Source organism: Barbus barbus (genome assembly GCF_936440315.1).
Source record: "Barbus barbus genome assembly, chromosome: 10".
Classification (NCBI taxonomy): Eukaryota; Metazoa; Chordata; class Actinopteri; order Cypriniformes; family Cyprinidae; genus Barbus; species Barbus barbus.
In genome coordinates, this window is record NC_136738.1 from 24,740,905 (window position 1) to 24,768,051 (window position 27,147).

Consider the following 27,147-nt stretch of genomic DNA (forward strand, 5'->3'; position numbering starts at 1 on the left):
CCCACTGCCAGTCAGGCAAAACTTAACGAAACAATAAAGTTTTATTAGTATTAATATTTTAATTTAAGTAGATGAAAAATATTAATTAACCCATAACTGTAAAATAGCAACATATGTTATCAACATATATCATAAGAACAATAGAGCAAAGAAAAAAAAGATTTTATTTTATTTTTTAAAAAAGGTAAAACGTTTATTTTGTATTGGACTTTTATTATGAATTGTCTTCTTGAACCTTAGCAGCTTCCTGAACGAAGCACAACGTGGTTTTAGGAGAGATAGCACGACACCAGGTCCGAAACGTATAGATATATTTATTATATCAATCTTATATTTAATCATGACAGAAGGCAAATCATCAGAGAAGCCGGTGAAGAATCTACTGGCTCTGAATCCAAAGGAGGAAGCAGAGTTTCAGAAGAAGGTTCAGCGAGTAAAGAATCGTCCTAAAACGGTATGGCGGCTGACCATGTGGCTCGAGTTTAGCCCAACCATCATTTATCTTCGCGTTGAAAAATGATTTAAGTTAAATTTAGTTATCTTTAATAGCCAATATGAGGTTATTTGAATTGAAGAAACCTATTTGTTCTACAAAGCCTGCACGTTTTTCAATTTTGTACTACGTATTTCTGTTTAACGTTAACTTAGTTGACTTGCGTATTTTATTATTTTGAACTGAATATAATATTAATTATTCCCTCAGTTTCAGTCGCTTTCTCCGGGAGTGCTTTATGTTGGTCATCTGCCTCGAGGATTGTTTGAACCTCAGTTAAAATCTTACTTTCAACAGTTTGGCAAAATCACACGAATAAGAGTTTCCAGGAGTAAAAAGGTATGACTTTCTTGTAGTATACAATCAGTTGGGTTAGAGCACTGTATCTATAATACAATCGATTCATAAATTATATATTAAAAGTATTAATGAAGTGGCTGAATACAAATCCTAAAGGAATTCTGATGGAATTTCTATAGTTGTTTGAAGCTAATTTGAGAGTTCTAATAGGAATTCCATAAAGAAACGCATAAGATCCTCTTGGATTCGGTTAACTCAATAAGGCCCTATTTGATTTTTAGAGGATTCTTAAAGAAAACATGTTTGATCCCATTGGGATGGCTTCCAAATATTTTAAAATAGAAATGACTTTAGAATTTGGGATGTTTGCTTGTATGTACATATAACGTTAATTGATCTGTTTAACATAATGGCACAATCTGAAAATTATCTTTGGCATTTGTTGCCTTGGATAAGATAATTGTGCAGACAGCAATAAGGTACGTTTTGCTTATTTCCAACTATTTTGTTGTGCAATAAAACCAATGTGCCAACACTGCAAACGCACAAGCGTCATACTAGTGGATAATACCTTGCTTTAAAGATTTTAATGCAAGTATTATTAAACTCATCTTTCACAGACTGGAAAGAGCAAAGGCTATGGATTTGTTGAGTTTGAGTGTGATGAGGTGGCTAAGATTGTGGCTGAGACCATGAACAACTACCTTATCGGAGAACGGCTCATAAAGTGTGAGTTGAGAGCGTAAAGGATTTTGCATGTATATTTTCTTACGTAATATGTTGTCTAAACATTACTGTGTTTTGTCCTGTATAGGTCATGTGATGCCACCTGAGAAGGTCCATGAAAAGATATTTGCAGGTTCCAGGTTGCTCTTCAAGAAGCCGACGCAGCCTGCAGTTAATCGTTATAACAAAAAGCATGCGGAAGAAGGTCTGAAGAAACTTGGTTCAAAGCTTTTAAGCAACGAGTCTAAGCTACGCAAGAGACTGGCGGCAAAGGGCATTGACTATGATTTCCCAGGATTTGTAAGTACTGTGTTTTTTTTAATCAAAACATTTAAAGGAGTAGTTGAGCCAAATATGAACTTTTGCTGAAAATGTACTAACCTTTAGGCTATCCAAGGCTTCATCGGAAATGATTTGGAGAAATGTAGAATTAGGGCTGTGCAATTAAATCGAATTCGATTATCATGAGCATCTCATCAGTAAATCACCATCACCTGCTTTCAAATGGAGCCGGAATTACTACACAGAGCCGTAGTTCACCGACAAGATAGGCAATATCGCGGTCGTAATCGCAGACGAATCACCTTCGATTATATCAATTTACTGATATTTTTTCTGATATTGAAGCATTTTACCATAATCGGATATCGGTTTTGTAATATCGGATTCACTGATAAATGCTGCCATCTTGTGGGTGTTTTGAGAATTGTGCGCATGATCACCATGAGAGACAACAACCACGGCCTGCGGGTACTTGATTTGCTGTAGTTAGTAAACTTTATTTAACATAACAGCCATTAATGCACAAATTATATGCATTACGTAGATGCCTGTTATGTAGTTTATGCAGCTTGGCTCTAAGAAATAGAGAGCAACTCATGGAGTCATATAAAATAATCCTTCATGTCCTGTCCCAATAAAGAAATAACTTTGCCTGAATTAAATAATATGCAGCCCTGAATGAGCACATGTTGTAAATAAAAGCACTTAATTGAATTCTCTCTCTGTTGTCTATGCTCATCATTAGTCTCATGAAGTCGGAGTCACATAGGCTAACGGCCCGGGTACGTTTCATTTTCCGCGTTCCGTCCCATCTCGTGCAAAGCCGAGTCTGCACAGCTTTCAAAGTATACTCGCCGCAGATGAGTGCGGACGGACGAGCTCGACACACTTAAAACCGTCCAGTCCTCTCCCAATAAGGACGTAACTTTGCATGAGTTCAAAAATACAGCCATGAATGAGCGCATGTTGGAATTAAAAGCGCTGAATTAAATTCTCTCTCTCTTGTATATTTGCTCATCATTGGTCTCGTGAAGCTGCTTCATATTGCTGTTTGCTCAGCGGGTTGATGCTCAGGAAATACTCCAGCACGGCCTCCGCATGTAACTTTTAATAAGAATCACTTGTTTAAAACACCTTAAATTGTAGCAACATTTACTCTATAACCATTATTTCACTAATAAACATCTAAATAAATACAACTCAATGGAAATTATTTATCTCCGCGAGCGATCGCAGTTTGAGTATAGTTCTTTGTAAATGCATAGATAAACCGCGCTGTCAGCAGGCAGTTCATAATCTAGAAGGACAAAAACATTAATAATTCTGATATAACATTCCAGTTGAGAAATGCAATAGAAACGATATATTTATTAAAAAAAAGTTTGTTCCAATATTCCAGAGAATATTATTCAGTGAATTAACATTATCCAGTGAATTATTCTTGACTCTATAGGCCTATTAAACGGCTTATAAACCTACTAAAACTGTAGTTTAAAATGAAGTCATGACTCCTGTCCTTTATTTTCTCCATCTGAAAACAGAAGACATTCTACATTTATTTAGCTTTTTGTTAATATTAGTGCTGTTGCTGCTGATGCTTTTTATAAATGTTTTTATTGTTGTGATATGAAGATTAAATTTAACATGAAAGACTGCAAATTTTCAACACTTAAGACTGAAAAGAGGAAAACCCCAAGTGAAGTATGTTCTTACTTCACTCAGTCATTTATAGACTTTATAACAGTAAGTAAATATCGGTTCTGCATATGGGTTACCGGGCTAGTTTTATCACTAGTTTTATCTGATATTTTGACCATCACTCACTTCTGGTAAAAATATGAGTCTCTAATAACACTTCCTCCAGTGAAACAATCCTTGTTCCATTGGTGAACACGGGCTGTAATGCTAAATTTCTCTGAATCCGTTCCAAAGGGCAAACAAACTCGTATCTTGGGTGGTGTGAATAAATTCAGCAAATGTTTATTTTTAGGTGAACTATTCCTTTAAGATGATGCTTGTTGTATTTCAGTTTTACCATGTTGTCTTTTCTTCCCTTTTTTCAGGCAGCTCGGATTCCTGCTAAGAAAGCCCAATCCAAAGCCGATGATTCAGTATGCAGTGAGGTAAGATTAAGTATTTCAATTCATTTTTTTAATACATTTTTTCCACTGATTTTGTGGGCATATGCTTGGCACAGACTGAAAATTACCTCAGTTGTACCCATTGACTGAAGTAAGATAACTGTGCCGACAAAAACTGGTACATTTTAAGCTTATTGTCAGTCACTGTGACTCACAATGAAACCCATGTGCCAACAATTACTGTAGAAAATGACTAGGATATGTAGTATTATGCTACTAGTGTCTAATAGACAATTTATTTGCATTTAGGATGTCACTCCAGTGTGCACCCCATCAGTTTTGGAGAGGAGGAAGTCGATCAGAGTTGAAGACGATGATGTTGATGACGAAATAGTCATCAAAGCCAAATCCGTTCCAGAAAACAGCGAGGATGTGGAAGATAGCGAGGAAGAGCTTGATGAAGATGAAGAGGAGGAGGTTAAAGAGGAGCATACGACTTAAAAGGAGAATTTAATGACGAATAAAAGACTTCAGTCCCTGTTTTAGATGGGACACTGGACTCACTGTTTGAGCCATTTGTATGTGATTAGATCAGTCCTCCCCTGTGGCTGGAGAAGAGGATCACAAACATTATCCTGATTATCAGGCATCTGTTTTGAGGTGTGTTTTATGCAGATGTGACGATTACCTTTAGCAACCTTAGAGGACTGTGTAATACACAATATATATTCTTCATTTAAAAATTAAATGGTAGGGAGGATGTATTTCTGACACATTATTTTGGTGTTATCTATTCTGTCCAGTACTATATATTCAGACATATTGGTAAAACATGTGCTTAACCCACAAAAGGGATCAAATACATTTCTTTATTGCTTTTTAAAGCTATTTTGGGTAAACATTTTTTTGTGTAAATTGTCACTATAAAGATGCTTACATGTAAGTTGAGGGGTATTATGGAAAAAATGAAGATCAATGGAAATGCTTATATCAGAATGACCACTAGATGGAGCCAGGAGTCGTTTTCCCTCGCCGTGAGTTTAATGATATGGCAAGCCACTTTAACATTTGTTCCTTAATATTTAATATCTGTTTGTGTTATGAGCACATATTTCAATTGCTATAAATGAACCAATATAATAATATATTATTCAGTTTCATTACTTATATTCTCAGTCGTTTAAACGGTGATTTGCATTTCTTTGGTCTGAAATATTTTGTATTATTTTGCTACTAGTCACTATCCCAGCTGTTCTATTAGTAATGGCAAATTGAAAATGATATATATCATTAGTTTCGATTGCTTTGTTATTTGTAATGATTGATTTCTGCATAGTTAAAATTATAGTTGAAAGAAGATGAAAAAAAAAATGTTTACCAGGTACAATTTAAAATTTTCTAGTAACTAGTGTCTGTTAGCTAGTTGGGAAAAAGAGATGCTGTTGGTTGTTAGATTACTTGCAGGCAATTAAAATAGAATAATAGATGTTTTTAGGAAGCAATGTTAAAATAGCATGCCATAAAGGTTCATTGTTTTAGCTACACAAGGAAAAATGACCATGTGGCAGCGAGACAGAAGGAAACCAGAGGATTTCTATTATGCGGGTGTAAACTAAATATCTGTTGGCTACTGTGTGGAAAAACCTGCAATATATAAGAGCAAATATTGGTAATTACAAAGGTAAAGGTGCTTATAGATGGAGAAATGACTCGCATACTGTACATACATAAAGCGGTACAAGCTAGCCGTTATGGCTAGCAGTCATAATGACATAAAGTGAAACATGTTTGTAATGGTGCAACGTTTGTATCAAAATAGCGGATTTTACATTAAATCAGTAATAGAGCAGAGGTGTTTAGCGCATGCGCATTCCAGCTCCATCATTGTGTCTACAGGAGCAGCACTAGAGAGACGAACCTCGTTTACCTTTAATAACCCAACCCGTGTCATTTCACACAGAAACCACCGCTAGATTCGGCTGAGTGAGTATATAACCTTTTATTTCAACCAAGCTTGTCGTTTACATGTACCGGTTTGGTGTGTATCGCCGGAGTTTTTACACTTTATTCGGTCGGCTAGTGAGAGCTAGCATAACCGGCTAGATGATCAATGAAAAAGAAACAAATTCATCCAGATATGATCTGAAAACAGTTGATAATTAAATACTGAAATTTATTTAATCATAAGGGGCTTGATATTTGAATTGTTAACATATATAAAAGACGATAAGGTATTTTAAAACCTGGTGAATGACAGATACTACGTGAGCGTCAATGTAAATATGTTTATAATGATGCACATGTCGGACCTGTCATTCACTTGAAATCAGATTTCGACCCATATTTCCACTATTTCGACCCATATTTCCACTGGTTAGTATTTAGGTTATTGCATTATCGTTTTAGCTTGTGTACAGCAGGGTTACTTTCTTTACTAGTTATCTAGTTTTAAAATCGACTGACGTGTTAATGCTTAAACACTAAAGAGATGAATTCATCTGTAATCGGAGGCCTGTGATTTGTGGTTTGTGGGAGGAACAGGTAAATCATGCTTGACATCATTGAATTAGCATGTAATGTGTGTGTTTTACATTAAGGTGACATCACGGTTCATAAATGATGAACTCCTGTGATTCTGATCTATGGAGAATAAGGAGATTAGTCAAGGTCTCCTCTCAGCATTGTGTAGCTTAGATACATGAAGTACAAGCACAGACTTGTAATGTGTAAACTAAGCAAAAACAAAACCTTGAAGACAGAAAAACACAAACACAGTGAGGACCAAATGTCTGAGATCACCAGTAAATCTTTCTTCTAGTTTGCATTTTTCTAAATTTGATAATATTATCTGCATAAAAATTTGCATGGAAAAAGTTTAATTTAAAAGTGAGATTTGTTTATATTTGTTTAGATGAACTGGTTCTGCATGAGTTAGTTTGTGTAAAACCTAATGATCCATTTTATTTGACATTTTATCTTAAATATTTCTTATTTATTTTACTTTGAAAATGTTCTTCCTTTTAAGTGTATTTATTATTAGCATTATTGTATTTATTTTACATTTATTTGGGGATCTTGAAACTGGTATTTTAAGTCTCAGACTTTCATCTTGTACTCCACTGTACACACACACACACACACACACGCACGCATAATGTACTTCAGTAACCAGTACATTCATCATTTTCAATGTTCTGCTTTGATCAATGGAGAATGTATCTTTTGCTCATTTCATGAAGTCTTTCAGAAAAATTGTAGTCATCAAGTAATCTGCTTATCAGAGTAATGCACTTTGCAGTGACCAACTGTGATTGCAGCTAGATTATTCCCATGATGCCTTAGCAGATTTTTGTCTCAATGTAGTTGGGAGGCAAGTATCATAGTGATGGCATTACTCCTGTGTAAAACAGTCAGGACCTTTAGTAGTTGTATAGAGTGCTGTTGTGGTGCTTTTATGGTGTTTTTTTCCTTTTTGTTTAACATTAAATGGGTTTAAAATGACAAAGACGAGTTAATTTCATTTTAGGGTGAACTACCCCTTGACTTTAATATGAGTGGAATTCCTCTCTTGCTGTATCCCACAAAGCCGTGCAGCTGATGTGTGGTCAGCAAATAAATAGTTAAGGGAATGCAAGCCGGACTTTGAGTTATGTCACCATCAAAGGGCTTTTCTGCTTTTCTCGTAAGTGGATGCTGATCTGAGCTGACAAAAATGCAGGTCCAGCCACACTGGCATTTGATATCCAGAGGTGGTACACGGCTAACAGCTCTCTTTTCTCATCCTGAGCAGGGAGGACCTCTGAATTATGAAGCAATGCTCCTCCGGACCCTCTCTCTCCTGCTCTAGTTACCACAACTCCTGCTGCTCCACCACAACCAAGAGCTCTTCTGCCACTGCTAGTGGTTTGGCTGCTTCTTAAAGGGACAAAAAGGAGAATTAGCAGTCCTCATCAGCTGTTGTCTAGTCACATATGGTGCATCGTTGGCATTCCTGAGTTGACATCCGTACTGCTCAGCTTCTTGTCAGCCTGTGGCACTCATAGTGTTCATCAACACAGGATATTAATAGGCGTGTGCTCTTACTTTGCCTGGATTGTACACGCTAAAGGCCTATTTTTTTATTTAGTTTTTCCTCTCCACTGCCACACGGGTGGTGGCAGGACATCATAGGCCATGGAGCCCAATATGGAGTACTGTCTGACCCAAGTTCTACAGAAAGATGTGGCCCGCAGGTTGCAGATGGGTCCAGAGCTCATCAACTACATCACAGATGCTGACAAGTGTCACGACCTGGAGAGTGACCAGACTGCGCTGGATAAAATGGTGGACGGTATCGCCACCTCTTGGGTCAACTCCAGCAACTTCAAGGTAAGAGACTATTTTATAACATCTAGATGCTTAAACGTAATTTTCTGCAAGTTTGATGGCTGTATAGTGTGCAGGGTGGTGTTTCAATTGGATTTGGTATTATGGGTTATAAAGCAAGGGCTTTTCTTTTGGAATTCACCTTCAGGCAGTTGTCTGGCATAGAATTGAGGGCCTAAATTGATCCCCTGAGCGAAACAGAGCTGGCTTTTGAGGTCACTGGAACATTTACAGCCCTTCATGTTGACATATTTCAAGATCAGACACAATGAGAGACTTCACTTTGTGTCCACGTCTTTAGATGATGATTAAAGCATTCATTCACCCATAAATGGAAATTTGGTCATCATTTATTCACCCTTATGTTGTTCCAAACCTGTATGACTTACTTCTGTTGAACACAAAATGATAGTTTAGTTAAATGTCTATGCAGTTGTTTTCTGTGTAGTTACATCTAATGCAAAAAGGTTTTCATAGTTCCTCATGGAAGAAAGGACGTCCTTTTGAATTGAAGTGAAGGTCAGAAAAAACTTATTTATTTGGTGAACTGGGCCTTTAAAGGTGTAGATGATAGGCTGATTGTTGATATTCATTTTTGTTCTGGTCTTGTGCTCGAAGAATTCAGGCAAAGATTAAATTACATGACTAACCATAATCTTATTATTATTTTTATACATGATTATTTATGCAATAGGCGTCTTATATTGAAAGCCGTCTACAGTAGACATTTAAGAAGGCTGTAGGGAGAAATAAGATGGCTTATACTCAATTACTGGTTTCATGTCCTAGAATCAAACGCTAACACTGGCAATTAATGGAGATAAAGTGTTTAGTGGGAATCATGCCAAAAATCCTCTTAAGAATCATCCATGTGAGATTTGTATTTCAAATATTTCTCCTTGACCTAATAGCTTTGCAGTGCTGAGTCAGAGCCGCCTGACTGTTTTTTTTTTTTTTTTTTTTTTTTTTCTGCGTTGGTTTTTTTGATTGTGGTATATTATTTTGACAGTGTTCAGACCCTGTCTGAAGATGTCACTTCCTCAAGCATCTTGTAAACATAGAGTAGCAGTTATGTCAAGCGGTTAGCGTCATGAAGCTTAGCTCTGCTGTGTTTTGTGTACATTTTAATGCTGTAACATCATGAATGTAGTGTGAATTATTCTTGTTAGAAGAAGCCTAATGCTGAAGGTTGCAAGTCAGCACAAGGTTTTGCAGTCACATGATTTGAATCTTAGATTGAACGAGGATCACATTTTTCATGAATGACCTCATTTGAACCCATCTGCAGGATGATTCTTTCATAAAGTCTCATGTTTCAGCCAGTTGCTGTGTGATTCCATGAATGGATAATATTTTATTACTGCCATTAAGACTGGGTGAAATCTGAAATGTCTCTGTTTATCAGCCTTTTGATGTAATTCGATATTTATCTACTGATGTAGTTTAATATTTATCTGTATTTTCTTAATTATTTTTCCCCACTCTTTCATTTCAACCAAACAGACACTATAACAAAGTAGATTGAAATGATTCAAATCACATTTTGAACTAGGGCTGCAAAACGAGTAATCGCAATTAATCCCATTCAAAATAAAAGTTTGTTTACATACTATATGTGCGTGTACTGTGTATATTTATTATGTATATATAAATACACACATACATGTGTATATATTAAGAAAAAATATGTTATTAATATAAAACAGATTTATATTTATATAAAATTATAAAATATTTATATTATTATATATATATATATATATATATATATATGCGCTTACAAGTTTTTTTTAATATATACATGTGTGTGTATTTATATATACATAATAAATATGCACAATATACACACATATAGTATGTAAACAAACTTTTATTTTGAATGGGATTAATTGCGATTAATCGTTTTGCAGACCTAGTTTGAACTGATTAATAATGCAGTTAGGTTTATTTCAGAGATGATTATTAAACATTTGTCTTATTCTTTCAAGTCATGAGACAAGGAAGGATTGCACAAATTGTGTTATAGCAAGTTAATGGCCAAATAAAAAGCACATGAAAATAAATCATTGCAAAATTCACAACGTTTCTTCATTTAATGTTAGCAGCAAAATCATTGTGAATATATTATGATTGTTTGATATATATTGCCCAACCCTAATAGTTTTGTTAGTAATGCTAGGAGGGTTATTTCAGGAAAGTGTTTTTTAACGTCAGGTTTTGCTGGATGTCAGTAAGTACTTGCTTGCAACTGCCTGAGAACAAATGAATTCGCTCACGCCGCATTTTATTCACAAGCACCAGCCTTGACAGTAGACAGCAATTGATGTTGGGAGTAATGTGGAAAGTATTCGGGCAGGGATTGGGTGAGGTTGTCTCTTCACGTGTGATGTGTGTCCGTATCAGAAAACAGTTTAGTCTTTGAAGTAATGCTGACTCGGTTACTCTACAAGCTTTGACAGCCCAGGCTTCACCATGGTGTTGGTTGTAGTAAAACAGAATTGATTATCTGACTCTTCCAGAAATTGCGTATTCTTTTTAGTTCACCACTTTTTGGTTTGTACACAAGATAAAACTTTTGTCCTGTTGGTTGTGGTTATTCCTTCACATTTCTGATAAGTGATAGGTTAACCTGAATTAAAAGCATTTGCGGTTATCTCTATTCTAATGGTGGTGTTGTAGAGCTTAAAGCTGATTAATAAAGGCATTTGTGCCCCATCAAAGAGTAAATCATGTACTGACATGTTTGCTCCACAGTGCTGTCTGTGATCATTAATGCTGTCTAGACTTTCAATCCAAAGGACCTGTTTAGCCAGTGAAGGACAAAATGCTGTCAATCCTCTTTCATGCAGGATCTAGATGAATTTGTTTTGGCAAGTACATGTAGCACTAAGCCTCTAGGTGTTGCCTATAAATCAATTGACTATTCATCTTAACCCAAGCATCCTGCCCGTTTTTAAAATTAGTGAGTCAATTATTTACTGAGGTGTAATGAATGGCACTCTTAACCAGGGGACCAGGGTTGGGCAAAATTCAGAATTTAAAAAATTCTCTCTCAGTTCATGATGAATTTGTATTGAATTGGCCACACCCCACTGGACGATACTTTGGAATTTGAATTGGAATGACAGGAAAAATTATTTATTGTATTGCAATTCAAAGAGGGATTTAGCAATTTGAATTTAACTTCTTTATTTTAACTAGTCCAGAACAAGTTTAATCATTAATGTTGACGACTTACACATATTTATTCCCAAATATGTGGAATATATTATTTTATACCTGTGCAATTATCAAAAGAGATTTTGATTTTGCCATAACACAAAAATGCTTTCAGATTACTTTATAGAAATAAAAATGTAATGTTCATTATGGGAGATATTGAGCTACAAGTGTACTAATAGCAAATTTGTGTATCAAAAGGCTCCATATTTCATTAATTCTGATGGTTGGTTTTTCTATGCTGACTAGTGAGATATAAAGCAATGCTAGAATTATTGGCAACGTTTATAAAAAATAAGTGAAAATGAATAACAGTTGTGCCTGGACGTATGCCATATATTGTGTATATGATAACATGTTTATGGGTAAATCATACTGAAAATTTATATTTGTTGTGGTAAACTACACTTACAACTATTATATACATTTCTTTGAATTTCTTTCCATTTTAATTCTGCTTAAATTTGAATTACAGTTCTGTATTTTCTGCATCTGCATTTACCTCCAGTGTTTCGGCTACATTCATTCAGCCGTGGCGGGTCGCCACACCAAAAATCATCCCCGCCACGGCTGCATCTTCTCAGTAACATCACAGTGACGCCACTCGCATAATTCACAGTCGGGTTATTAGCAGAGAACACAAAGCAGGACTTGAATTGAGCCCACAGATCGCGATAAACTAGAGTGACAGCTTTTCAAGATTATTAAGGGAGTGTGCAAATGCGATATTGATTTAATACAACAGTTCAATAAACAAGAAGTTCATATTAAGTGACTTATGTTGCCTGAATATAACACTACTGCCTGATTTTGTGCCATTTTATCCAGGAAAATAGTTCAAAATAAAGTCACAGCTCAGCCGCTGCGCATTTCTAAAAGCGAAAACAGCGGTGTTTCATTCATGAATGACCTGTGTGTTTAAACGAATCTAGTGAGTCAGTGATTCATGACTACCCATTCATAAACACAGTTACTTGCTTCATTCCTGAATGAATCAGCCGTTCGAACGAATCGATTGAATAAATGATTCAGTGATAAAATCATTGATATGCCGCCTCCTGCTGGCGTTGTTAGTTTCATTTTTAAAGTAGAATTTCAGTTATTTAAATTTAATATTTCTATATGCAACATTTTATATTTAAAACATTAATCTCAACATGAATTTATGAATTTAATTGCACTCATGCCACCCCTGAGCCTCATTAAACGTACCTACAAACCACTTTTGTGTTCTTCTGTGCCACATCTGTCGTAGTCTCAGCCTCAGACGTCACGCCCACGGAACGTTGGCTAAACGTCTGCTGCATATGGCACACTTTTCTGGAAACACTTCAGGAATGTCGAAGTCGTCATCTGACTGGTTCAATTAAACCGGATTTCTGAGAGACGTGAGTGTCGCGATTATATTCGGTCCGCCGGGAAACAATGATGCCGTGGTGCCAAACGCTGTCGTGTTTACAAATGTGACGACGAACGCTTATCAGGGTCAACTAAACGCTGGATTTTCAAAAGTATGTGAATTATTTAATGTTCGTGGCATATAATCTTTAAAAATACATCCAAGAGTTTCACACACCGGTTTGTTATTGAGGCGACTAAAACGTGACGCTAAACGAAACGAACTATGATTGGTTGTTTGACATGTCAGTCAAACGGTCTCATGGGCGGGCCTTGTAGTCTGGCTACGCGAGACTACATCTGTAGTACAAATAAATGTTTTATTAATACTAATTTTATATGAAAGCTAACTTATTTGTCTTATTTTACTTCTTAATATAAATCAGAAAATTCCATAAAGCTTATAAATATAAATTTTTGAATTTGACATAATGACATACTTTTAATAAAATTAGAAAAATGCCATTACAAAGGTAAAAAGAAAATGCCCCTGTAAATCACTTTGAGTCAAATATCACCTCGTGTTAGGAAGGCTAATTTTTGATCAGAATTTTTGATTATTGATCAGAAGGTGTTCCTAATTTTTTTTTTCTTTTTTGTTTGTTCATGAGCTGATGTAAGCATTGTGTCCTTTGTACCACCCTTGACTTCGTAATAGTGGGGGGTAGATGTGACTTTCATAGAAAGCAACTGTTGTGTATGGCACCTCCCTTTATTGTTAAGCGTTATGTTTTGCTTTCGAAGTTGAACAAAAACATTTTCGATTTCTCTGTCTTTTTACTGTTTTCCATATTTTTTAAACAAAAGCCATATGGCATTGGGTACAAGCTTTTTGGCATAATGGTTGGCTATTGCCAGCCTGATTAAATTCACTTTCAGATGCTTTGTAGACCGTTACTTATTAGGCTGTTTTGTGGTAGAAAATTAGCCTAGACCTTAAAATCCCTAGGACATTTACCACATTTACTTCATACACATGCCTACATTTCCCAGAAGCATTGTGAGCTTTAGTTGATCACTAGAGAACATTGGCATATATGGTTTCTATGAGCAAGGCTTATGATACTTCTGGGAAATGCAGCCTCACTTATTGTGAACGATTCATCTGTGCACATTATTGCACAGGAAAACTATAGAAACCACTTTTCCCGATTAAATCAATTCCCAGCAGATTAAAAAGTCCCACCCTGAATTCTTACTCATTCAGTATCTCTTTCATTGTGACAGGTCACATTATAGAATTGAAATGGGTTGTAAGTAACTGTGCCTTTAGCAAAACTGGAAAAAAACGAATGCTTTTGAAAGCGACGTGATGTTTTGACACTTTTTGTGAAGTTTTCCTGTAACTGGCTTTCTTGTAACTCTCTCTAATAATATACAGAAATAAGAGAAACATAATAAACCGACAGGAAACCATTTAACTAGCATTGCCATGTGTTAATATGTCCATGTTAGTTAAACATTTATCAGCATCATGTCTTGTTTTCAACCACTTTAGTGGAGAATGTTGTTGTCGTCATTTGAGCAAGACTCAAAGTTTAGTAGGTCGCACAACCTCTTGTAATGTTTGTTTAGTGCGTGCTGGAATGTTGAGTTGGTGAGGTCATCCTATATTTGGGAGGTGGTACATGTGGACCCTGCACGTTATGTCATCATGCTATTCAGCTTGTGCAAGAATGAATACAGGAAAAATAGAGAATCGAATGGTGTTAAAATTATTTTCTATGGGATTATTTTAATTCGATATTTCTCACATTTCTGCTTGAACGGTTGACATTTTTAGTAACATTTTTGTGGCTCCTGAATATTATTTGATTGATATGTGCAAGGCTAATGATATTTGACCATTTTGGAATTATCAGCATTGATAATGAATAGAGATCGACCGATATGGGTTTTTGTCTGCCCGATGCTGATGCTGATATTTAGAAATCAGGGCAGCCGATGGCCGATATATGATGCCAATTGTTTTGGCCGATATGTTTGGCCGATATTCTCTTCCCCCCCCCCTTCATCTCAGGGATGTTCATTTTTTTTCAGTAATTTATCAGAATATTTAAAAAGGTTTGCTGCATGGTTCAAATATGCTGTGCGTATAAAAAAAATTGCGTTTTTTAGAGAGAGAGAGAGAGAAAAGTCACGTATAAGTCGCATTTTATTTCATTTAGAAATAGGCCTAATGCCGACGTGAAATGTTTACAAACATTATAATAAACATTTCTTATAATATATTTTAGATTCATTGCCTGACCTGAACCCCATAGAGAATCTATGGGGTATTGCCAAGAGGAATATGAGAGACACCAGACCCAACAATGCAGATGACCTGAAGGCTGCTATCAAAGCAACCTGAGCTTCCATACCACCTGAGCAGTGCCACAAACTGATCACCTCCATGCCACGCCGAATTGAGGCAGTAATTAATCAAAAGGAGCCCCTACCAAGTATTGAGTACATATACAGTAAATGAACATACTTCCCAGAAGGCCAACAATTCACTAAAAATGTTTTTTTATGAAGTATTCTAATTTGTTGAGATTTTGTTGAGTGAATTGGTGGGTTTTTGTTAAATGTGAGCCTAAATCATCACAATTAAAAGAACCAAAGACTTAAACTACTTCAGTCTGTGTGCATTGAATTTATTTAATAAAAATAAATTGCAGGCGTCCACATCGCAGGCTTTGCGATTTAGCAAATCGCAACGTCTCAAATCGTGATAGCGATTCGATTTCGATTAATCGCACAGCTCTACCAGGTAGTTCTCTCTTTAAAAAGTTAGCAGGCGGAGGGGACATCACAGGGTTATCCGTTGTGCCAGTGGAATGGCAATCTGCTTGCCGCACGAGGCAGCATCACGTGTTTCTTGCAGACGCGTCTGTATATTAATCGGCCAAATTTGCAGCACAATCAGCCGATGCCGATTAATAAAAAAAAAAAAGCCAAAAATCTATAATCTCTAATAATGAATTGTGTAAGATCCGCTACAGTCAGTAAGATTTTAAGAAATTAATACTTTTGGTCAGCAAGGATGCATTAAATTGATTAAAAATGACAGTAAAGACTCTAACATTGTTACAAAAATTTATTTCCACAGCTATTTTAACATTGATAATAATAAAACGTTTTTTGAACACCAAATCAGCATATTATGATTTTTGATGGATCGTGTGACACTGAAGACTGCAGTAATGATGCTAAAATTTCAGCTTTGCTATCACTGGAATTAATTGCATTTTAAAATATATTAAAATAGAAAACAGTTATTTTAAATTAATGTGTTTTTGATCAAATAAATGCAGCTTTGGTGAATTCTATCATAATTTACTCATCTTCATGTCATTTTTGTGTGAACTAAACCTGTATTAAATTGGTATTATTTACTTTATATTGACTAACAGCACCCTTGCTCTAAATAAAAAAAAGAACATTGCTTGAACACTGTATATAATATAAATATAATGTTAGATTTTAATGGATAGTTAGAAGTGAAGATCAGCAATCCTTTTATACATTCAGTTTAATTAAATAGCAGTATATCCAACAACTAATCATCTCTTCACTGTCTCTTTCGTCTGTTCTGTATTTCTTCTCTTTTTTTCATGCTTTTCTGTCCTGTCAGTTTGCATTATTCAAGCTCCTTTAGTCTCTGTCTCTCTGTCTCCTCACCTTACTCTATCACTCCATCCTCCGTTTATGAACACCACAGCACTGCCGACTCTTCAGTCCTCAGCTGCGGCTGATTTTCCCCCTCCCTCACTGCAGTGAGATTATTTAGCATGTGCGGCCCACTTGCCTGTCGCTGAACGGCGTGTGATGTACACGGAGCCAGGCTGGCGGCAGGAGAGCGCCATGATGTTGTTGACGCAGGGGGTGATGGGATACCAGAGTACAGTGGGAGAATGATTACATGCAGAGAGCGGCTGCTGTGGTCTGTCTCTCTTAAGCTACTAAAGCTTCCGGAAGACGAGACTCTGATTTAGTTGGCAACGTTCCACCTCTGTCTCTCTGCCCAGCTGTTGCCCTCCCTTCTCCTCTCTCCTCAGCTTTTAACCTCTCAAATATTTATTGCTAAAATCATCAGAGAGTTTCGTACACATCTGGGTTGCCTTTTATCTTCTACCACATGCGTTGCAGTTAAGGCCCACAATTAACTTCCATAACTTCTTGAAGTTCCATAATTGTCAGTAGTTTTGAATTGATTAAACTGGATCAGGTCTTATCAGTTAATCCAATTTTCTGACTATAAATATTTCTTAACATCCATGAAACTGTATTTTGCATTGTTTTTATTAAACATTTCATTCAAAGGCCTTCTTCAGACATTAACCATTTAAACATTGATATTGAATAACATTTGCAACCTATGACCGTATGCAGGAATTTTTCTGGTTTGTTCCAGTTGCATATATTTTAAAATGCCCTATGCCTTTTTTGACCTTGGATGCATGTAAACTTGTTTTAGGAGACTCCTAAAACAATATTAACAACCTTAAAAATAGCATAATAGGGGCACTTTAATATATCTATTTTTTTTTTATTTATATTTTATTGCATTTTTTCTGATTTTTGCTGCATGCTTCACAAAGGTGCTGTGAACTAACCCATTTTTGTTTATTGAAGATTGCATGTATTTAAAAAATGTGTCTTTTTTTTTGTTTTTATTGCATACTTTACATAGACAAATGAACAACATCCTGCAAAGATGTTCTGAATTCACCCTTTTGTTGTTTAAAAATTGCCTAAATTATTTATAGTTGGATTTTATTTTTATTATTTTTTTAATTATTATTATTGCATACGTAACATCTCACAAAGGCGCTGAATTTGCCCATTTTTCCTCTGCTTGATTTTTTCCAATGCCACTGCATAAGATGTGCTGTTCCGCTGCTTGAGCATGAACATAGCAGCCTGTGGTTTTTTGTACGGCTGTATTGTAACTAAATAGTGGGGGAAAGAGCACTGTCTTTTTATGTAACCCATCTCTTTGGCCTTGTGCTTTTGTCAGTCTTACTAAATGAGTGGTTTCTGTCCTCTGAATAGACCTATGTGCTTGTATGACATAATAATAGCTTATCATGTGCCATTGTTTGTTTTTGTGTTGGAGACTTAGAAAAGATATGTATGAGCTTCAGATCATGTTAAGACATGATCATCGTTGCTCACGATGAGTGAATGGGATTCAAAATCATTTTCCTCCCACAGATGTATAATCACCTAGTTTTAATCTGAGTTCATTGTGCATAATTGTGGAAATCCTCACGTTTTTCATGTTGTTATATTAGCATAGGGTTAGAGTCATATCCTCTATTATGACTCCTTATTTGTATAAACATACATATACACACACACAAGATAATTCCTTTATTATTGTGTGCATGTATTTAATTGCAGAATCAGGGCTATAAGGATCTCAAGCATTGATCCTGGGCTTTATATTGATCTCCGTGTTTAGTCATATCAAGTGTTATCCTTGATATAGCAAATTATGTTTAAAAACATTGTTTGGCCTTTTGAAATTCTACTGGCTTGTTTGAGCTGGATTTCTTCCTAATTCTGGCCTTTTTCTTTGTATCTCTTATTCTGTATCGCTCTGCTCTACTCTCTCTGTCTTCTTTCTGCCATTGTGCTCTATCAATGCTTCCCTTTATGAAGAGGCATCTAATGAAGTGTGTTGGTGCTGAACAGCCACACTAAACCTACTTGTAGTAGACCTTCAATGGTTTGCTTTCAGAGTCAGAAAATGATGTGGAACCATCAAGGCCTACTTGGCAAATAGACCATTAAAGCATCCATTTGTTTGTGTAGTTAGCATTTCATTCAGTTTACTTGTGCTTGATCAGACCAAAGAAACTATATTTCATAGTAGGTATTATACAAAAATTTGAAGTCTGTGCCAAGAACACCAGCCTCTCAAATTCTGTAAATGTTTCAGTTTGTGCACACTACTGACAAACAATAGACTGTTTGTGTTGAAAAGAATAGTCCACCGGAAATGACAGCTCTGTCATCATTTACTAATGCTGTTCCAAACCTGTATATGTCTTTGTTTCTTCTGTGAGAAACAGAAGCTATTTTGAAGAATGTTGGAAGACAAACAGTTTTGTGCCCATTGACTACCAAGTGTGTTATTTTTTTTTTTTTAATTCAAAGTCAATATATGAAAATGATAATTAGTTAAATTATGCTCAAAATTATTAATAAACTAATTTTATTCATGTAATATTTTTATTTTACTTGTATTGGTATCACTACTGTTGTTGATAAAGTTTAAAATAAGTTTTACATTTTTAGATCTTACTTTAGTTGCTTTTTTAATTTATTTGAAACCGCACTTTGTCAGTGCTAGAGATAGAGGTAGTTTGGATCACAGTATGGTGTATCTCAAACAACCCCCATCACAGCAGGACAACCAGTGTGTTATCAGCTCATCCAGTCTTATGAAAGAAATAGAGCTGAACTTCACGCCCATATAGAGTTCAGCCCTCCGTTCGGCTGATCTGATCGCTGAGCTTAATGCACGTCTTTGTTGTTGGTGCAGACATCTCTTTGTCAGTCTTCCTCGAGCAGTGAGATGGAATGGATGTGGCAGAGGTGCTGATGTGGATGTGAGAGGAGGGAGTGTCAAGAGCTGTTAATTCAGCTGTACTTCAACAGCACAAATGACCAAAACACTTCCACTGCCACATAGTGACAACCACAGTCTCCTCAGCTCTGTCTTATTGTTATTAGTAATTCTTTTCTTTGGTAGCTACAGGATCTTGGTTTATGCCAAGGTCACCTGTTTGTTAAGCTGTCTGCTACTGTCCATTAGGGTCTTTGTTTTAGAGTACAGCTTGTGCATTAGTGTGTTTGTCCTGATAGAACCTGATTGTGTTTTCCATGGTTGACTTGGACAGCATACAGTGATCCAGGCCATGGATCTGCCCTTAATTGAAATGCACAAACAGCGTCTTTTTAGTGGCAGGAAATTACAAGATCCTTTAATGTTTTATGTTTCTTATGCTCACCAGGCTGCATTTATTGAATCAGAAATACAGTAAAAACAGTCATTTGAAAATATTATTACAATTTAAAAGACACTTTAAAAATTATTCCTGTGGCAGCAAAGCTGAATTTTTAGCAGCCATTACTCCAGTCTTCAGTGTCACATGATCCTTCAGAAATCATTGCGATGTGTTGATTTGGTGCTCAAAAACTAGTTATGATATAGCTGGGGACTACTTTCAGGCGCTGCATAATATCACTGCGCCTGCTGAACTCATGCTACGGCAGCAAATTTCCTTGATTTATTACGCCAGAACGAGAGTATAGTTCCTAGCCATATCAGCCTAGAAAATCGCAACTTATAATATGATTGCGCAATGAAAGAGTAACCTTTGCTACTGAATTATCCACTAACCTCGTTTATCAAAGTATTTTTGTCATAGATTATAATTACATATTCATTAATTTGTTGTTTTTCTGTTGTTTTGTTGTTGTCCATATTTAGTAGATTGTGTGTAAAACACAAAAGAGTGATGAGCAGGTCAACACACACTGAGGTTTAGAAATTCTACACTGATTTAAAAAAAACTGTGCTGGTATCGGTATCGGCAGATACTTTTTCGGTATCGGTTCTGAAAAAGTCATATAGAGCCAGTCCTAATTAACACTGTTGAAAACAACTCTGCTGCATAATATTTTTGAGTAAAGCTTAATACATATTTCTCAGGATTCTTTGATGAATGGAAAATAGAAATTTATTTAACATTTTTTTAGCATAGTATAAAAGTCGTTACTATCATTTTGAACAATTTAATACATCAATTTCTTTTCAAAAAAAGGAAAAACTAAACATGAATAGGAAAATTCCCCCCCCCCCCCCCCCCCCCATTATATATTGTGCATATATAATGCGCACACACACCCTGCATTATAAGATAATACAGTGCTCAGAATATAGGCTAGCTTTTAGTTTGGCCTTTATGTTGTTAGTCTAGTGTCACTCCTTTCTTGCAATTGTGAGAGTGTTTAGACAGATGTTTATGTATTTGTCATTATATGCTACGTCTACGATGTTTTGTCATTTACTTATGTGACTTGTCTACGATGTTACAGTCTTTTGCTGACCCACCATCGCTCTCACTGCTGAAGTATTCAAAGTTGTGTTATTTAGAGAGGCAATTAAAAATGGAGCCATGCTTACATCATGCCGTGCCTTTTTTACCAATATTTGTACGGACCACACACTTGCTTTGGACACCCCAGCAACTTGATGGATTAGAGAAAGTTGCCTTTGACACACACACACACACACACTACACTCATGCACACTCAGCTGACTTCAGATTTCCTGTGCTGGTCAGCACCTGCTGTCGTGAAAGCGGCATGTGTGTGTTTGATAAGAGGAAATGTTCTTTGCTGGATATCAGCTGAAGTTGTTCTGCCTGCGTCAGGTTTCTGTTTTGTTGGCAAGGATTGTCCACATTCCTTTCTCGCTGTGTCAAGACAGCCCCCGCTTCGCCCTGAGGACATTCTTGAGTGTATATTCTAAGTAGTTGGAATCTTTCCTCTGACCTCTAAGTGTAGGCTTGTGTGCCATGTTATTGTGAGGAAAAAGGAAATGCTCGGGTTGTCATAGTCGGACCCAGTTGATGCTGCTTGATTTTCAGTGGCTTTTTGTCAGTCTACTTGCACAACAATATTGAGTGATTCATATGGCTGTGCTGATATTGCAGTTCTACCCAATACCAATAAACTGATAATTATTTTAATGTTATGCTGATATTCTGCAGTACAGAATGCATAACATTCTGCACTATTTTTTCAAAGTTAATGAAAAAACCCCACACAAAATCAATAATTTTGAATGCAACAAAAATGAATTTGACACAACATTTATAATGCATTTTTTTGATTTGTGATTATTACTGAATGCCTGTCCATAAATTAACAAACCAGGTTTTACCATGGTATTTTTTTAGAAATACTTTGGAGTAATGTGTAAATACTAGGGATGTAACAATATGATAATATCGCGCTATGAAGTCCCTATAAAAAGACTCAACCCTCTTTTTATTTGTGATATACTGTCTCAGTCTAAATTACATTCACACTGGTGTTTTAGAAGCCAAACAAATTAGAATTGAATAATAATAACAACAATGACAGTAATGGCCATATATTGTAAAACAAGTGCATTGTACAATAAATGAAAATGAATATTTCATAGGTATTATTTTTGCTTTGCACTACAGTAGGGAAATTACAATACTTCTTTCCTAATTTCTACACATAAAAGAGATATTTTGAATTTGGACTGCATTTAAACCGCTAGATGTCAGCGGTTCATACTGCACTTTTAAGCTTTTATTTTGACGGAAACGGCAGTAGAGCTTTTATTTTGAAGGAAAACTCCAGCTTCAATGAAAACGGGATTACAAAAACGTGTCTCACTACAAATCTAGCCACGAAAATAAACCCTGGTGGTGGCTGTTGCATTCCCAAATGTGCGCTAAACTCACAGCATGTGCAATAAACAAGTTCACTTCATTCATTCACTGTGAACGGAGCTGTTCTGAGGCACGGAAAACACCGGACAACGAGCTGATCGCCTCAACAATTTGTGCTCTTCACTTTGAAACACGCAGCGCAAATAGACTTGATAAAGGGATTAAGCCATAATGTGCCTGCGGTTTTAGTTTGCCAAAACATAATGGCCCAAAACACAACTTTCAAGACCTTTTATGTGAATAAGAAGTTTAAATATATTTAAAAAACTACACTTTTTGCCCAGAAGAAATATTGTTTCATATCGTCATATGACCAGGATAATATCGAGACAGTTTTGCTATCGTGATATCACGGTATTGATAATATCGTTACATCCCTATGTAAAATGAATATAAGTATTTAGTACCAAGCTATTAGTATATCATCTGATACAGTTACTGTCCCATGGTACTGCCATATTACTTTTTTGTAAAGGGTTAATGTTCAGAAAATGAAGTTTCTTCTTTACCTCTGGGTGTTTCTTCAGAAGTTGTTTTTGTTTTCTCTGAAAATATGCTGTTTTATCAGGGCAATTTCTTAGTGATGCCATTATCAAGATCCACAAGCTGTTTAGTGTGCTGCAGGGCTGGTTAATTTGAAGAGCTTTAGAGTAACAGCAACATTTATTGTACTAACAAGTAATGAGATTGTTTTTGTCTTTTCGTTTCACAGAAGATAGTGTGTTCAGTGCATATATGAGAGCTGGCTGAATGTTTTAAATAGCCTGTAGACAGTTCTGCAGCCCAGTGGACCACAGTGATCTCTGTGAGAAGTGTGTGTGGATGGTGTTCTTTGTGTTCTCCTTCTTACATAAAAAGGAAGGTGATGGGGTCGGGATCAGGGCAGCGCTGATAAGCTCTCTCAAATTAATGCATGTTTAAATATGGATGCGGTTAATAGTGGTCACACAGGTCACAGAAAGGATAGTAATGTTTTTTTTGGTACTTTGAACAATGCCTCACTCTTAATTAGAAATTTTAATTAGCTTGATATTATTGTTGGTTGTGTATTTCTTGTATAACTTTTCAGTCCTGGTTTCAAATAGTCAAAAAAGTCCCATTAGTTGCAGTGATTTTTGTTTTGATGTAGGCTAGATTTATTTCCTCGTGGCTTGTGCATGTTGTTTTGATAGCGCTCATGCCTGCAGTAATCGGTCTCATGAGCTCTCTGAAGATCTTAACAGCTCCCCTGATGTGTTTTAGTCCACCTTTGTATTATGAATAATTGCACTCCTTTACCTAGCCAATACCATCTATTAGAGATGCTAGATGCTACAACTCGCATGGAGCCCAGGAATTCCCCAACTTTTTTTGAAATATTCTGTGATATTGCTATCAAAGAGTAAGTTGCTGGTGAAGGGGGTTTACTTATTGCAGAGTTAACTAACATTATCATGAACATAAATGTCAGTAAACTGGGGAGATTTTAAAATGATTGGTTCATTCATAATCTGTAAGACCTTACCTTCATGCTGTGGAAATATAAACCAGAAGAGAGAAGACAATCAGCGCAGTGCTGAAAAGGGGTGTGCTACATAATGTCTATACTATAATGTCTATTTAAAACCACAACAAGAAACGAAACAGAACTCAATTCGTTCTTTGCGCATGCACAAGCATAGTTTTTCATAGCTTTGTTTTCGGTTTAAGAGATCGGCGACACGGACTTGTCATCTCCACAGTAGTGGATGTGCCTGTATGCATGTTTCATACGGATATTTGTAGAATATTTGTTTTCCATTTGAAGTGGTTTATTTGAAAGTAGACGTTTTGCTCTTTATAGATATTTTTTTATGTCTGTAAGGCAAGCATACACAGAGTTTTGGAGTTTCGCGCTCAAGTTCACAGAGACCGGGACAGCAGAAAGCGCATCCAGTTTGCTTTAATTATTTTACAAAAGCACAGCGTTTTGTCCATGCAAATAAATGTTCTTTACAGACTCAAAAGATGTATTACTTTTATCTGTATGACCAAAAATGAGGGAGTATTTTAAGAGCAAGTGAGCGCACCCGCGCCTCCATTTGTCATGCAGTGAGTGCGCTACTGTTCAGCTTCCACAATCCACATAGACACTTCAATAGCGCACATTTTTCTAGATTAACATGCTTATTTTTAATGCTTATTTGCTTATTTTATTGTTTTTGGGTCCTTTTTGGAGTTTCACAATGATCATAAGGGCTCTTATGAGCAGCGAAACATGCAATCATTTCAGAAAACATGACTGTACAGTAATGGACGAGCCAGTCAAAAGTATAGTGGGAGGCATTTATATTGCGTAGGATGAGAAGACTTCTCATTTCAGGTGTTTCTCAAAAGAAGTTAAAGCAGGGAAAGCGTCTTGTGATACACGTGTTGTTCACTATACGTGCTTCTTTTGCTGTGCTGGTGTGGTGTGAATTTCTATTTATCCTGCAGTATCGTAGGTGTTTTCACTGTTTAGACTCCACTTAGCTGCTCCTGACGTCCCTCGGGCCCTTTTTACCGGTGACTCAGGGAGTCACTCTAGTACTTGTGAACTGCTGTGGTGCAACATTAGTCTTATATTACAGCTGGCCTCGAATCTCCCTCAAGCACTGACCTGAGACCAGCTTATCTAATAAAGGCCTTTGAACTCAAAATCCTCCCAAATAAAAGGCTAATGTAGAGTGCATAGCCATTACTTAATCTTGGTGGTGGGCAGGTGGCAGGTATGATAATAATAATAATAATGGCCCAGCACATGGAGAGCGGACATATGTTGATTTCTTGCATCCGTGTCTGGGCCTGTTGACTTCATCCCAGCTGTTGTTCTTTGACTCATGGAAAGTCAAAGAGAATGCTCACAAAGCTGGCACCAACGAGCAAACCTAGAAGCAAAACTAGATTCCTGTTTCATTTGACATAATGATCAATAGTGGTTGTTGGCAATGAAGCAAAGTTAACAAGAGTTCAGTTTTATGCAAATAAGAGACCTGATAGCTTTAGCAATGCATCCTGACTGGTAAGACTTTTGTTAGACTAATACTGCATTATTTATTTTATTTTTACACACAGTCTTTCACCATTGTCTTCAGTAGTATTTCAGTTTGAACATTGATTACCTCAACAGACAGTGTTCACCCTGTGCCCTGCAGATCATTTAGTCCTGCGGTCTCACTGGCCTGGATAAAGTCTTCCCATTTGGACAGGCCTAATGAGGACGCTGTTCCTGTGAGGATCTAGGACGAGCTTATTTTACCAGTTACATCAATCTGGAATGATCCTGGTAACACACCACCAAAGAAATCATAGAGCAGAGGTTTTCATAGAGTTGTATCTTATTTATAGATATTTTCCCCCTTATTTCTAGCATTTTTATAGTTTTGGTTTCTGTGTTCTTTTTTTTGTTCTCAATTATCTTAAGTTGCAATATTTCACAATATTACTGTTGTTACTGTATATTTGATCAAATAAATGCAGCCTTAAAATGCTACTTTGAAAAACAAAAACAAACAAAAAAAAAAAATTAATCCGGCACCAAACATTTGAACAGTGGTAGATAAAAAAAAAATGCAGTTTGTCTTGGGCTTAAAATATTGCAAGAAATGTAGGCTATAACAAATATGCAAAGGTGAACTTGATGATTCAGAACCTTTGTTTTCATAGGAAACAAATATTGATCCAAGTTAGACATTCATGCAGAATGAGTTTTTGCTTTCATAATGGGCTTTCAGGGTGCAAAATGCTAAAAAGAAAAGTCAATAGTAATAAAAATTGACTGGTAAAATTAAAATGTAATTTGTCATCTGGAACATCCTGTGTTATAGCTTAATTATTTAACGAGGAAGGGAGTGACACAAACACACATACGTAAAAAGAAGAAACAGTCAGTTTAATAATACTTGACCATTTTTCAACCTGTGTTTGACCCTCTGAATGAGAATCTCCATTTTGGAAAATTTTATTATTATTACTGCAAAGAACTATCAAGGAAAATCTGATTCCTCATGACATGACCCTTTTAAAATGGGGCGTGCACCAAAAAAGGTTGAACACCCTGTCTTAGCGGGATGGGAGGGATGTACAGGCGCTGTTGGACTGATTAGCAAAGTAGTATGAATTGAAGATGAAGAGATCAGGGGAATGAGCACATATCCGTGAAACATATCTCGTTATCTCTTCTTGTTAGTGTGTTCTGACAGATGTATGCCTCCTCTCTCCTGCTATTCACCGTTTGCCTGGCCAGGTGTGACGGAGTCTGCGTAGACTTATGTAATTGTTTCTTGTGGTATTGATTTGTGCCTGGAGCAGAAGCTGAAATGATCGATCACACTCCTGTGTATTTCCTATCAGCCGCTAACGAGAAAACAGAGGAAGGAATGAAGCAAAAGAAAGCACAGAGAGATGAAACAAAAGCTCAGCAAGGAGAACAATAGCACTTGGCTCCTTTCTTTTATTGTGGTGGATAGGAAAGATATAAATAGCGGGATAGGTTATGTTTAAATTTGGCAGCCCAAGATGGTTTGGATTGCACATTGGGAGGAAGCGGGCTTACAGTTTTGTGGAGGAGTGGGAGGTCCTTGGGTAAATAGTGGGTGTGGTCAGATCTTCATTTGCGAGTTGCATTTGCAAGTTATAAAGTCAGAATTATGAGAGATAAACTCGCAATTCTGAGTACATATCAGCCGCCCCCCCCCCTCCTCAAAACTGGACTTTAACTTGCAATTGCAAGTTTATATCACGCAATTCTGACTTTATAACTCGCAATTTTTTTCAGTGGTAGAAACGGGCTTCC

General features: G+C 36.4%; 2 protein-coding genes across 3 annotated transcripts in view; both read left to right on the forward strand.

The window, feature by feature from the left end:
• The first annotated feature begins 211 nt into the window (after window positions 1–211).
• LOC306876245 (MKI67 FHA domain-interacting nucleolar phosphoprotein-like) lies at window positions 212–5,729 on the forward strand. 2 transcript variants are annotated; one of them, XM_079427257.1, is made up of 6 exons: window positions 212–454; window positions 704–832; window positions 1,414–1,522; window positions 1,608–1,819; window positions 3,865–3,924; window positions 4,192–5,729. In XM_079427257.1, exons 1-6 carry the CDS (start codon window positions 341–343, stop codon window positions 4,381–4,383), a joined length of 816 nt encoding a protein of 271 aa, XP_079283383.1. In that variant the 5' UTR covers window positions 212–340; the 3' UTR covers window positions 4,384–5,729. The 2 variants fall into 2 exon arrangements, with proteins under 2 accessions (XP_079283383.1, XP_079283384.1); XM_079427258.1 differs by having other exon boundaries at window positions 791–832; window positions 4,192–5,237.
• A 27-nt stretch (window positions 5,730–5,756) lies between these two features.
• The window catches only part of LOC306876243 (CLIP-associating protein 1-A-like), a 71,922-nt gene continuing 50,531 nt past the window's right edge, over window positions 5,757–27,147 (forward strand). The window contains exons 1-2 of the mRNA XM_079427252.1: window positions 5,757–5,865; window positions 7,673–8,250. Of these exons, the coding sequence (XP_079283378.1) occupies window positions 8,056–8,250 (195 nt within the window). The 5' untranslated portion in view covers window positions 5,757–5,865; window positions 7,673–8,055. The remainder of the gene's footprint in view (window positions 5,866–7,672; window positions 8,251–27,147) is intronic.

Bases quoted from the DNA above. Each gene is read 5' to 3' on its own strand.
- LOC306876245 (XM_079427257.1), top strand. From the start codon at position 341: ATGACAGAAGGCAAATCATCAGAGAAGCCGGTGAAGAATCTACTGGCT. The intron at 833-1,413 runs GTATGACTTTCT...CATCTTTCACAG, and splicing joins GAGTTTCCAGGAGTAAAAAG to ACTGGAAAGAGCAAAGGCTA. The intron at 1,820-3,864 runs GTAAGTACTGTG...CCCTTTTTTCAG, and splicing joins ACTATGATTTCCCAGGATTT to GCAGCTCGGATTCCTGCTAA.